Raw genomic sequence first — 12820 nt, 5'->3', positions numbered from 1 at the left:
TATTATTATTATTATTATTATTATTATTATTATTATTATTTATTTGGAGCTAAAACCTCCTTGAACTTCAATGATATATATAATTTGTGAATAACCATGTATTCTTCATATTATTAAATAGAACAAAGAAACCTATCTAGGCTTGTTCCTAATCATGATTTTGCAACAGAAGTAGCCCTTTTTTAAATAGAACAATAAATGCATAGATCAACATTTATATGTAGGATATAGAAAATTAGAAAAAAAAAAAAACAAAAAATCAAAAAAGCAATGAGAAATCCTAAAGGAATAAATGTATATTTGTTATCTAAACACTCATAAATAATTAAAGCGATGAAAATAGTTTAGAAGCATCCCTTGCTATAGCAAGATAACAAACTACAAGTCTACAAGCAGCAGATTAAATATACGTCCCAAACAATACATTAAATAGAGGCTACCGTTAGTCTTTTTGCGAACGATATGGTAGCATTAGTTAAGGCTTGAAATCTTAATGAAGTAAAGAAATCAAATTCACAATTGAAGTAAAACTAGAACTAGTTGCGTATCTTGAACATATAGCATAGTTGGGCCGAAGGATCTTGAACAATAATTTGGATGAGCCGGACTCAATACATATATATTTTTTGTTTTGTTTTTGAAAAAATTACACTACTTAACGGAAACACTTGGTGGGCCGCGGACCGCCTTGACCCACACTAAGATCCACTGGTGACTAGAACCATACAACTAAGATTAGCATGACCCTGGCAAGAATGACAAGCAAAAATTAATAATGATCCAAATTGTTTCTGTTTAAAAGATACTAATTTTGTAAGAAAGCATAAAGCATAATAGACTGAATAAGGAAAAGAAGTGATAAATTCCATTAAATTTCTACTAAGTTGTTTGACAAAACGTACGACCATAAGGTATAACAGAGGTATTCAAATATCTACACAATCCATAAGTTAGTTAGAAAAACCTAAATTCAGAATCAACTATTTGGAACTAATGGAATCAAACGAAACACCGTTAAAATCGTCATACAAAATGAGATCCTCCCCACAACCACCATCGACATGAGAATCGTATCGGTTTATTGTTAGAAACTAATAGTATGTAATATATATTGATAGCCTTGAATATTTTTCACTGTAAATAACTTTGTTTATTGAAGGGGTATATAATACAAATTAAATACAAGGAAACAACACAAATTTAGGATCTATACAAAGAAGGTTGTAACTGGTTTGACCAAATAATAAAATACATTATGGTGAAGATTTATTTCCGATATATATATATATACACACACGCACACACATACACACTTGGTACGCTAGCTTTCACTATTCACGAAAATTATAGATGTACACAAAATCATGAATGTCCACACAACTTGCCACACATGCAAAATACCATGGGCAAGCCCAACACAAATCAAGTTCGTTAGATCTGAATACCCATAGTTACACCCAACCAGGATTATCGGCTTGATACCATATCTCTTCAATAAAATTTGAGGTCGAATATATTTTTTTAATAATCAACAAACTCTCCAAATGAGCTACTAAATAAATTCACCACATCGTGATTCGGGACACACTCGCGTCTTGCTTCAGGGAAAACCCTCACCTAAGGCCAACGTCCGTTAACACTCGCCGAAGACACGATAGCGTACTGAAGTAACATACGTTCAAATAAATGATCCAACTTGTAAACGCCATCTACTCTTCTAACTTCCCATCGTTACCGGATGCCACCAAAACTAAAAAAGTTAAACCTAGGTTAGTCTCTCATTTATTAATTACCAATTCAGCACCGGCTCATATTAACCAATTAGATTTGAATATGTGAAACTTTAGGAAACTGAGTTGATATTATTGGGCATGTATTAAACACGTAGTCATCAAGCATCCACCCACCGTCCGATCTAACTTGAGCCTCAATCTTCCAACCACACGCGTCTCCACTTAACCGGCTACACCCGGTAACACAGGCTTACTTCCGGTCACTCTTCCATCTTCTAAGTATATATAATAATAATAATAATAATAATAATAATAATAATAATAATAATAATAATAAACACACCGATCCAACTCTGCAACTTCAGCTTCATATCCACGACTCTTTCCACTTCATTTACAAGGTTAGATAACAATAACAATAACAATAACAATAATATTATTATTACTACTGTATTCTTCAATTCTTCTAATAAGTTACTGATTTTGTTGTATTAGTTTTAGCTAGTTAATCGATGCGATTGATTTAGTTCTGTAAATGTGATTAGGTTATATTGCAGTTTTAGGAAATAATGAGATCTTGTTAGTTGTTATGGATAATTGACTGGATGTGTATGATATTATGCTTTCTTAGGAAGTTATTAACTTTGTGAATTTGGTCTCTATGATATTATGATGTTTTGTGAGTCAAAATTAGGGTTTTTGTGGTAATTATATGTATGGTGCATTATATGCTATGTTTATGTGTAGTTATATACGTTTGAGCATTGATCTGTGCTGTTCTTATTGTTGCAAAACCCTAGGTGGAAGGATAATAAGTGATCTAAATTTGTTTTGAGTTTATAAAATTTCAACTTACCAAGAGGTGTTTTATGAGATCATTTTCGTGACTCAAAATTAGGGGTTTGGTAATAGTCATTTGTATGGTGCATAATGTGCTAGTTTTATATGTAATTATATTGATTTGAGCATTGATCTGTGCTGTTTTAGGTTCTTGATTTTAGGTCTTCTGTCAGTAGCAGGTTTTGCAAAACCCTAGAGTTCGCAGTCGTCTAAATCACTGAAGAAACCTTTAGGTTAAAGTAATCACTGAGGTTGGTGATATAGAAAGACAAGATTAAGTTGTTTTAGGTGGAAGGATAATTATTCATCAAAATTTGTTGGGAGACTATAAATTATTCCGACTGATCAAGAAGCATTTTATGAGATCCAAACGCACTGGCTCCAGATAATTACTTAGGCTCCAGCCAAGAACCAGCTATGGGCCCTTCTCGGGCCGGTGGCGGAATGGTAAATTCTTCAAGTTCTGGAGTGTTTTTTCAAGGAGATATGACAAATCCAATTGGAAATGTCCAATTGGGATTGTTTGGAAACATGGCGAATCCAATTCCTGGAAACATGTCGAATCCAATTTCTGGAAACATGCTTTCGAACACTCCTGTTTTTGCAGATATAACCAGTAATAATATGAACAGTGTTGCTACATCTGGTACCAGCATTGGTGCAAGCTCAATGGTTACAGATGCTAATTCAGGGCTTTCAGGAAACGGGCCACATTTGCAAAGAAGTGCAAGTATCAACACGGAATCTTACATGCGTTTACCTGCCTCACCATTATCGTTTACTTCCAATAATATTAGTATTTCTGGTTCTTCTATCATAGATGGACCATCTAATCAAGATATCATATCTCAATTACAAAAGAAACCAAGATTAGATTCCAAACAGGATGATATGATGCAACAACATGTTGTACAGCAGATGATGCAGAGACAAGATTCAATCCAGTTACAAAACCCTAATCCCCAATTGCAAGCTTTCATTCAGCAACAACGATTAAGGCAACAGCAACAACATCAGCAGCAGTTGATGCAGTCTCTGCCACCTGTCCAACGGGCCCACTTGATCCAGCAACAACAACAGCTTCAGTTGAGACAGCAGCTTCAACAAGAAGGACTGCAATCTGCATCTGCAGTTAAACGTCCTTATGATGGCGGTGTTTGTTCTAGAAGACTAATGCAATACTTGTATCATCAAAGGCAACGTCCTGCTGTGAGTATGATTTTTAAAAGTTTAGTGTCTTTTTCATACAATTAGAATAATAGTATTGATGTTTAATTGTTTATACATGTGCAGGATAATAATATTGCATATTGGAGGAAGTTTATGGCGGAATATTATTCTCCACGTGCCAAAAAAAGGTGGTGCTTGTCTTTATATGATAATGTTGGTCATCATTCTTTGGGTGTTTTTCCCCAAGCAGCTGTAGTAAGCATATCTCTTGATCATTAGTACATTTATATGTATTTATATAATTTTGTTCTTGTGCACGAAGGGGGCTTGTTCATTTTCATTCATTTAACTTTAGCCTAACACGAACACAAAATCTTCGTTTGGTAAGAAAAGGAACATCTTTGTTTGTTAAAAGTCTATATGAACAGAAACAAACGTAAGGAACCGACATTATGGGCTTATAAATTAAAAGTTAAATCAAAACTTAAAAATCATAACATAAATACTTAATATATTAGAATTTTCTATTAATGTTTGAAGTTTAAAGAAACATAAACAAATGGACATAAGCTAATGAACAGAAACCAACTAAATAAACCAATGTTTACAAACGTAACACGTGTTCATGTTTGTTCTTTTGTTAAATGAACTAACATAAAGGAACATCCTGCCGAAGGGTACATTGAACGTTTCGTTTGTTTACAGGCCTTTTACATACACCGGTCAAGTTTAGTTTCAAAAACATCTTCTCACGTGTTTTTCTTACAGGACGCATGGCAATGTGACATCTGCGGTTCAAAATCCGGAAGAGGGTTTGGTATGCAATACTGTAATTGTTGGGAATATATTTTTAATATATTGTTCTATACATCAACAATGTATTACTTATTATATATTTTTGTGCATTGTTGACAGAGGCAACTTTTGAAGTACTACCTAGACTCGATGAAATAAAATTCAGCAGTGGTGTTATAGACGAACTTTTATTTCTTGATTTACCTCGAGAAAGTAGATTCCCTTCTGGAATAATGATTTTGGAGTACGCGAAAGCGGTTCAAGAAAGTATATATGAACAACTACGTGTCGTTCGTCACGGTCAACTTAAAGTCATTTTTACTCCTGATTTAAAGGTTAATTACACATATCTTTTATCATATAATTTTCTTATACTTTTATAATATGTGTAATTCAATACCATATGTTACAGATACTAACTTGGGAGTTCTGTGCGCGCCGACACGAGGAACTTCTTCCTCGTCAACTAATTGCACCCCAGGTTCAAATTTTTTTATTATTTCTAAATGCAAAAATTTGTTTAGATTTAATGAAATGATTAATAGTATTTGTTTTTATATTGCTGTAGGTGAATCAGTTGTTACAGGTTGCACAAAAGTGTCAATCCACAATTGCAGAGGGTGGACCTGATGGGGTTTCGCAGCAAGATTTGCAGACAAACAGTAATATGTGAGTGCATAACTGTGTTTATTAGGCTTGCAAATGAACCGAACAAACGCAAACAGAGCATGTATGTATCTGTTTGTTTAACTTTAAACAAACAAACGATCGAACACGGACAATTAAATGAATGGGGTTTTCTTGTTCGTTTTCATTCATTAAGAAAATAAACATGCTAGTGGTCGTTTATGTTTGTTTTGTTAACAGTATAAATGAATGGTTCACGAATGTGAATGAACATAAAAGAACGAATTTAACTAAATGAACAAAATGTTTTGTTTATGGTCATTCGTTTATTGAATAAACGAACTTCTCAGCGAACGATTCATGAACTGTTCACTGAACGTTTGGCTTGTTTACAGGTCTAGTTATTATGTTTTCTAAATGTTTATTTTGTCCGATAATGTCACAATGTTTGCAATATATGAACATATCATGTCTAACTGTTTGTTGTGGCTCAGGGTCGTGACAGCCTGGCGACAGCTGGCCAGGAGCCTAGAGCTGCAATCTATAAATGATTTGGGATTTTCTAAACGATATGTTAGGTGCTTACAGGTAAATGTTTCTTGCATACGATATTATTCTGGTCAAGCCACTCGTTTTGACCCGTGACAAAAATTAACATTTATTTTGGTTTATTGTTTGGTACTTATACTAGATATCTGAAGTAGTTAGCAGCATGAAAGACTTGATGGACTTTTGTCAAGAAACCAAAGTGGGCCCAATTGGTAACAAGCAGTCTTTAATATTAATATTATCTTGTATATATATTTTTTATTTAACAATTTCATATTGAATTACAGAGGGGTTGAAAAGTTTTCCACGACAGATGTCGACTGGTCAAGGTCTCTCAAATGACCGAACCGCACTGAATAAGCTAGTTGCATTGCAGCCGGGCCTTAACGGTCCAGTGAACAACATTAGCAATCAAATAGCTAACAGAGTGATCCCCCTTGGCGGCTCAGCCCAATCAGCGGTTACACTTTCAAATTATCAAAATATGTTAATGAGACAAAAATCCATGAATTCAAACTCTCAACAAGAATCCCCTAACAATTTTAACCAGAACGGTTCGTTACAAGGTTTGGCCTTGCAGAATAACCGATTCGGTGGCGGCGGTGGTGGCAGCTTTCCAAACGCGAATCTCCTCCAACAATACCACCAGCCGCCGCTGTCTTCTCAAGGCGGCAACCAGGCGGCACAACAGCACATGATTCAGCAAATGCTTCAAAACAATAACAATAATAATAACAATAACAAATAATATTAACAATAACAGTATGAACAATGGTGGAGGGCCAAAGCCGGCGGTCTCCGGGCAGAGAGGCGGGAGTGAGAGTATGAGGTATGGAGCAGGCCCGACGAGAAGTAACAGCTTTAAAGGTCATATATCTGAAGATATTGGTGGGGATGTAGGTAGTGTGTTCAATGAGAATGGATTCTTTAACAATGATGATTTTGAGGAAAGCATGGGTTTTGGTTGGAAGGATTAAGGAACATGTTTCTTTGTATAGGATTGGATTTGAATCATGTTACATTTAAGTTGTTGGTTTTATGCCATTCAAGTGTAATCTATGGTTATTATACACATTTGAGGATTTTTTTAAGTTTTAACTGGTATTTTTATATGATTTTCTACTTTCTTTTTTCATGTTTTTGGAGTTATTATTATTATCTTTTTTTTTCTCTGAAATCATATGTAATGTGAAATTACAGTTTAATTGATTTAATCTATTTATTTCAACAAAATGAATAGAATTTAAGGTGAAGTTTAATATTTGGAACAAATTTCAGCAACTCATGATCAAGGTTTAACAATGAAAAACTACCACCAGAAATCAAAGTAGCAACTGTGATGATAAACAAACCACATATTACATATATGTTCATCTATATAAATATATATTATATATATAAAAATAGTTTTGATGCATCTTTCCATAAAAAGCTTTTTCTCTGCTTCAAGTTCTTGGAAGGTTTAGCTTAAACCACCTCTTTTTGACAGATGGGGCAGTTCTGCAATCAACAGAAACATCAAAATTTGAAATTAAGTCATCAACATCAAAATAATTTTTCAAGATATGAAAAGGGTATTTTTGTAAATTGAAATAAAAGAGCGTCGAGGTTGTTTATACCTTCCTGCTCTTCAACCACTCACTAACGCATTTTGAATGATACTGGTGCGAACAAGGCAATGTGATCAACCGATCGCCAGAGTTGAAATCCATTAGACATATCACACAGCTAAAAACACAGACGATGAGTTAAACTTCTAAAAGGTTTGTGCTTTAAACCCCCAATTTTTAAAAAATAAACATAAAAATTCTTACTTTTCTTTCTTTTTCTTTGAGAACAATCGAGACCCGTACTTTGAAGATGGTAACTTAGAGATACGCGTTGCTGATATTCCTCGGTTTTCAACATCAACCGTTTCAGCTAATTGTAACAAGTCCTGAAAAATATTGTTTATAAACAATCTAATATGGTTAAAGGAAATGTGAAAACAAAAAACAGATCAAGTTGGGTCACCATCCATCTATTTGACCCATTTAGGTAGGTCGGGTCAAATCATTCAAATTTGACCCATGAAGTAAATGATAAATAAATGGGTCGATCTGGGTCGTAGATAAAGATCCAATTTGTTAGGTTAAGTGTCACATCTTATCGTTAGCTAACATGTACCTCATATCGCATATTATCAGGATCAATGGGGTCTTGCCTAGAATTCGAGCTTGCTGCTTGTGCCTAGTCATCAAACATAGATTTTATTTAAAAAAAAAATCATACCCGACTAGTTGATTATTAACCTCAAAAACTAATATTATTACCCGTGTGGATGTTGCTACATGACTCTCTGCACTACCTGCACAACGTTTAAAAATAGCGTCAACAAACAAACAAACGTACCCTAAGTTTCATACTATACCATGTAGTAAATCCAAGATTTATATGTTTTAAAAAACATCAAAAGTACAAAATCTAGGATAAAGATGTGACCAACCACTTGAACTGCCACTAAGTTCCGATACAAGATCATCAAACCCTTCACCCAAATCCTGCAACGATCTCGCCAAAGCTTCATCGATGGCTTCTTGTTGCTTGACATCATCATTCCTTGAAGATCCACCTTCATCCACCAAAAGATGAGCCCAACTGCTGATGTCATCATCATCATCATAGGTACCCTTATTGTTGTCTCGGGCACGTTCTTGAAACGAGTGATACACACTCGCCTATAACACATTATTAACCGAAACACTCATGAGATGGAAATACTAACATTATAACAAATTCTCAAATTATATGATCTTGATTAACTATTACTTGTTGCAAGAGAGCCTCTTCATAACTTAAACCGTCATCATTCGGTAAAAACTCGTACAAATTCTCGGCGATTTCATGATCACGGAGGTCCACACTTCTACTCATGAATGCTGGTTAATCAAAGGAAACACAAGTATCACTAAAAGAAGAAAGTTTCTAAGTTATACTTTTATAAACAAATAAAATAAAAAATTCATGTATGAATATTAATAAAAATTAAAAGTGTGACATGATATACAAAGAAATAACACCATTAATGACACATAATTGAAAAATAAGAAATATAAATCCATTAATAAAACATGAATATTAGACAAGATCCATTATAATGACATAAGTAGAGATAATCCTATGAGGGTAAAAGAACATAAAGTACAGAACACAAGAGAAAGAGGTTACATTGTTGGGATTTAAAGACAAGATAATGGAAGTGATATAATGTAGATTTGAGAATCTGGTGATAGATTCTAGTAAGATTCAAGAAAGAGATGGGTTAGAGATTGTGTACCTTTGATGATTGGAGGTTAAGATAGAAGATGCAGAACAATAATATTATTAATAATATTAATGATAAGTGAAAGAGTGAGGGTGTTTGTTGTGGTCACCGCCAAAGGTAAACGGTACAAAAGAATGTAAAAAGTGGAAAAAAGAAGGGAGATATTTGTTTTTTTGATAAAAGGTGAAGGTCCACCACCATGATATACATAATAAGTGAATTATATATAATATTATATTAGGGGAAAAAAGAGTAAAGTTAAGATATTTAAGGTGAAAAAAAATAAGAATTGTGAGAAAGATTTGTAATCATAAAAAGAAACACTTAAACCAAATTAAAAAAAAATCATACTGAAAAATAAAAAAATTCAAAATTCTAAAACGCTTTCGTCATCATTCCCGCTCAAAAAAGTAATAAAAATTAAAAAAAATTGACGAAAATACACAATGCCGAGATCAAAGAAACAATGAAGAAAATAAACAAAAGACACAATTATAATTAAAAAAAAACACAATAGATCGCAAAATATAACACAATCCAAACAAAATATAACACAATGTTGAGTAATATACCACAATAGAAAAAAAAACACAATGTCGAGAAAAAAAGACACAATCAACAATGAAAATAAACACAAAACACAATAATAAACAAAAATACACAATGCTTTTTTTTCATTCACTATTGTGTTTTTTTAGAACGCAAAAGGCGGTGAAAACATTTTTGTGTTTTTACTTTTTTTTGTTTTTTTATTAAATTTTGAGTTATGATTTTTTATTAATTTCTTTAGGGATTTTTTTTGTGTGCCTACAAATTATTTTCATCCTTTTCATTTTATTCCCCTTTGTAATATAACTTAACCATTGTTCGAAATTTGTTTTCTTCTTTGAGCCCACTATTGATTACATATTGTATGCTCTTTTTAATTTATAGAGTATATTTTGATTAGATTATATAAGCCATGATTCAGCTATAACTAAAGATTGATTCAAACTCCTAATGAAATAATAAATAAAGCTTTCATATTTATCCAATAATCTAATTAGTTATCATAAACTATATATAACTCATTTAAGTTATCCTTGATTGATTTAATTAATTGATCGCATTCCATAACTTGAAACCAGCCCAACATAAACCACCCCAATACTTATGATAGACCCAACCCACTTCATTAACTTGAGGACGGAAATTAAGTCCAATCAATAATACTAATCACATGACAATTTTTAGTCTTTACACCATAAATTGTATGAAATACTGTTGTATTATGGAAGTAATTTGTAAATTTTCTTTCAAGCGTGTATTAACTGATTGGTGCGTCAACTAGGTTTAGCTTAGACGCATTGGAAGAGAAATGACGAATTAGGATGAAGATCGCAAGGTCTTAAGTTTAGGAGGCATGTTTTTTCCGGAATAAAAAGATGGTGGGCTTAGACTACCAAGTGTTGTCTACGATCAAAAATGTATGGATCGTATTTTAGCATTAGGTTACCTCAAATAACCGGGTTTTATTCGTTGATAGTTAACAAAATTAACTGATTGGTACTTAGTATTATGATGATGGTGATGGTTCAACATGGTGGTAAGGTCAAAATGAAGAAGAAACGTGGAGGGACATGTGGGAAACACAAAAGACCATAAAACATAAACCAGTTGAACAATATATATAATAAACAATTGTATTCTAAGCAAAATAATTTGAACAAAGTTCTATAATAGATTGAACTCAACCGTTTTTTACAACTTACCATCACACTAGAAGCTATATAAATAATCTTTTCATTAATATGGATGTAAAGTAAACTCTCCAGTAAATTACTAAAGCACTTACAAAAATAATTGCTAAAAATAAAAATTAAAGTTATAGTATATCATTAAAATATTTTTCACTCCAAGACACATATCTTTAAAACCTACACTTTTATATATTTTATAATACTAATAAATACTACGAGATTACAACCTTCAACAACTGCATAAGAAAATATGTTTCATGCACTTTGATAAATCTAAGCTACATGCACTTCGATACATTTCATCAAATACTCACAATTCTTAGGGATAACAAGTCAACTGTCTATAAAACTTCATGACTTTTAACACATGACACCTCTCTTGCTTAAGTCTTTATGGTTTGAGCTCCAACTTCACACCTCTCCCTAAGTTCTCATTTCTATTAGAGTTAATGGCCATTTTCGTCTCTGTGGTTTACTACTTTCGCCACTTCAGTCCAAAAGTTTTAATTTTGTCAATTTAGTCCTCATAGTTTTAAATATTAGCCAATTACGTCCCACCCGTCTAACGGCATCCAGCTATGCCGTTAGTTTAAGGGTATTTTTGTCTTTCTCCTTTTAATTCTGAGTTAATGGTCATTTTAGTCCCTGTGGTTTGATATCTTTGCCAATTCAGTCCAAAGTTTGAAAATTTGTCAATTTAATGTTCAGTTTTTTTTATTTTTTATGTTTTTTGTTTATAACCCTAAAGAGCATAATTCAAACCCAAAACCATCGAGCCACCTCAAATACTGGTATGCATTTACTCTGTTGACAACAGTAATTATACCCCCCTCCCCTTATATTTAGTTTCTAGACATTTCCTAAAATCTTCTCCATGGTGGAATTCAATGGTAAAGTGGTCAAGGTAATTCCCTGAAACCGAATTATACAGAAAAAACTAAAAATTGTTTTGTTGATTAATGTATAATAGTTGATTACGACCCAGATTTTCGTTATGATATGCTAATCTCTAAACCCTAAATATTATGCATTCATCAAAGAAACGATTTTTAGTTTTTTCCGTACAATTCGGTTTCACGGAATTGCTTTGACCACTTTACCATTGTATTCCACCATTGGGGAGAGTTTAGGAACCGTCTAGAAACTAAATACGAGAGGAGGGGGTATGATTACTGTTGTTGACAGAGTAAATGCAGACTTGTTTTGGGCTTGGATAATGCTCTCTAGGGTTATAGAAAAAAAACTGACTTAAATTGACAAAATTTCAAACTTTAGACTGAATTGACAAAAGTATCAAACCATAGGGACGAAAATGACCAATAACTCAAAATAAAAAGGAGAAAGACAAAAATACCCTTAAACTAACGGCATAGCTGGATGCCGTTAGACGGATAGGACGTAATTGGCTAATATTTAATATGCTTTGCATATCACCCTTCTTTTGCTTGCATTTGACTAAGCTTCCTCTTTTGGGAGTTTTTGGCTTCCAAATGCGTTCTTCAAAAGCTTTAAATCTTCTCGTGACTTCTTGAAATAATAATGCTTTTAAGATTAGCAAACTGCTCAATTGTAGCCACAACAACAAGTAAACAACCATGCCCAATTTCCACCTATAGCAAAGCTATTGGTAGGGTCTGAGAGGGTGAGATGTAGACAACTGTACCTCTATCCTAAAGTGTAGACAGATTACTTTCAGAGAGACAAGTGTCTCTAGAAAAAAAGACATGCATAGAAAGGCATGGCATACAAAATATACAGTGTTAATTAGTATGCTCAATTGTAGCCACAATCTGCATGATTTATTTTTGGTATAGAACCCAAAACTTTTTGAACCAACCTTGTCTTTACTTTGGGACCTTAGATAAGTTGCTTTGATACAAGTTGGCTAAGTTTCCAACAAAGTCATTAAGCGGCTCTTTGTCTTTAATCTTCAAAGATCCAAACTATGATTCGAGCGTCTGTAATCATGCCTATATAACCCTATCAACACCAACATAACGAGTCTTTAAAGCATCCCAAACCTTTTTAATAGTGAACTAAACAACTTGTCTCATGAGTTCTTC

General features: G+C 33.2%; 2 protein-coding genes across 2 annotated transcripts; one reads left to right on the top strand and one right to left on the bottom strand.

Moving 5' to 3' along the window:
• The first annotated feature begins 2922 nt into the window (after positions 1-2922).
• LOC143628157 (putative transcriptional regulator SLK2) lies at positions 2923-6618 on the top strand. Its single transcript, XM_077097815.1, has 9 exons — positions 2923-3782; positions 3867-3998; positions 4512-4560; positions 4659-4873; positions 4951-5019; positions 5107-5207; positions 5660-5753; positions 5857-5926; positions 6002-6618. Exons 1-9 carry the CDS (start codon positions 2991-2993, stop codon positions 6460-6462), a joined length of 1983 nt encoding a protein of 660 aa, XP_076953930.1. The 5' UTR covers positions 2923-2990; the 3' UTR covers positions 6463-6618.
• Positions 6619-7137: 519 nt separating this feature from the next.
• LOC143626617 (E3 ubiquitin ligase BIG BROTHER-related-like) lies at positions 7138-9079 on the bottom strand. The gene is made up of 8 exons (XM_077096655.1): positions 9031-9079; positions 8523-8632; positions 8200-8431; positions 8027-8061; positions 7881-7943; positions 7529-7650; positions 7334-7442; positions 7138-7214 (listed from the first exon to the last, which is right to left on the bottom strand). Exons 2-8 carry the CDS (start codon positions 8625-8627, stop codon positions 7182-7184), a joined length of 699 nt encoding a protein of 232 aa, XP_076952770.1. The 5' UTR covers positions 8628-8632; positions 9031-9079; the 3' UTR covers positions 7138-7181.
• Between the last annotated feature and the right edge of the window lie 3741 nt (positions 9080-12820).

Source organism: Bidens hawaiensis, unplaced genomic scaffold, assembly GCF_021521415.1.
Source record: "Bidens hawaiensis isolate Kalapana, Puna unplaced genomic scaffold, B.hawaiensis_p1.1 tig00000458_1, whole genome shotgun sequence".
In the NCBI taxonomy this organism is placed as follows: domain Eukaryota; kingdom Viridiplantae; phylum Streptophyta; class Magnoliopsida; order Asterales; family Asteraceae; genus Bidens; species Bidens hawaiensis.
Note: the sequence above shows the minus strand (reverse complement) of the source record. Positions and strands in the feature narration are given on the sequence as shown.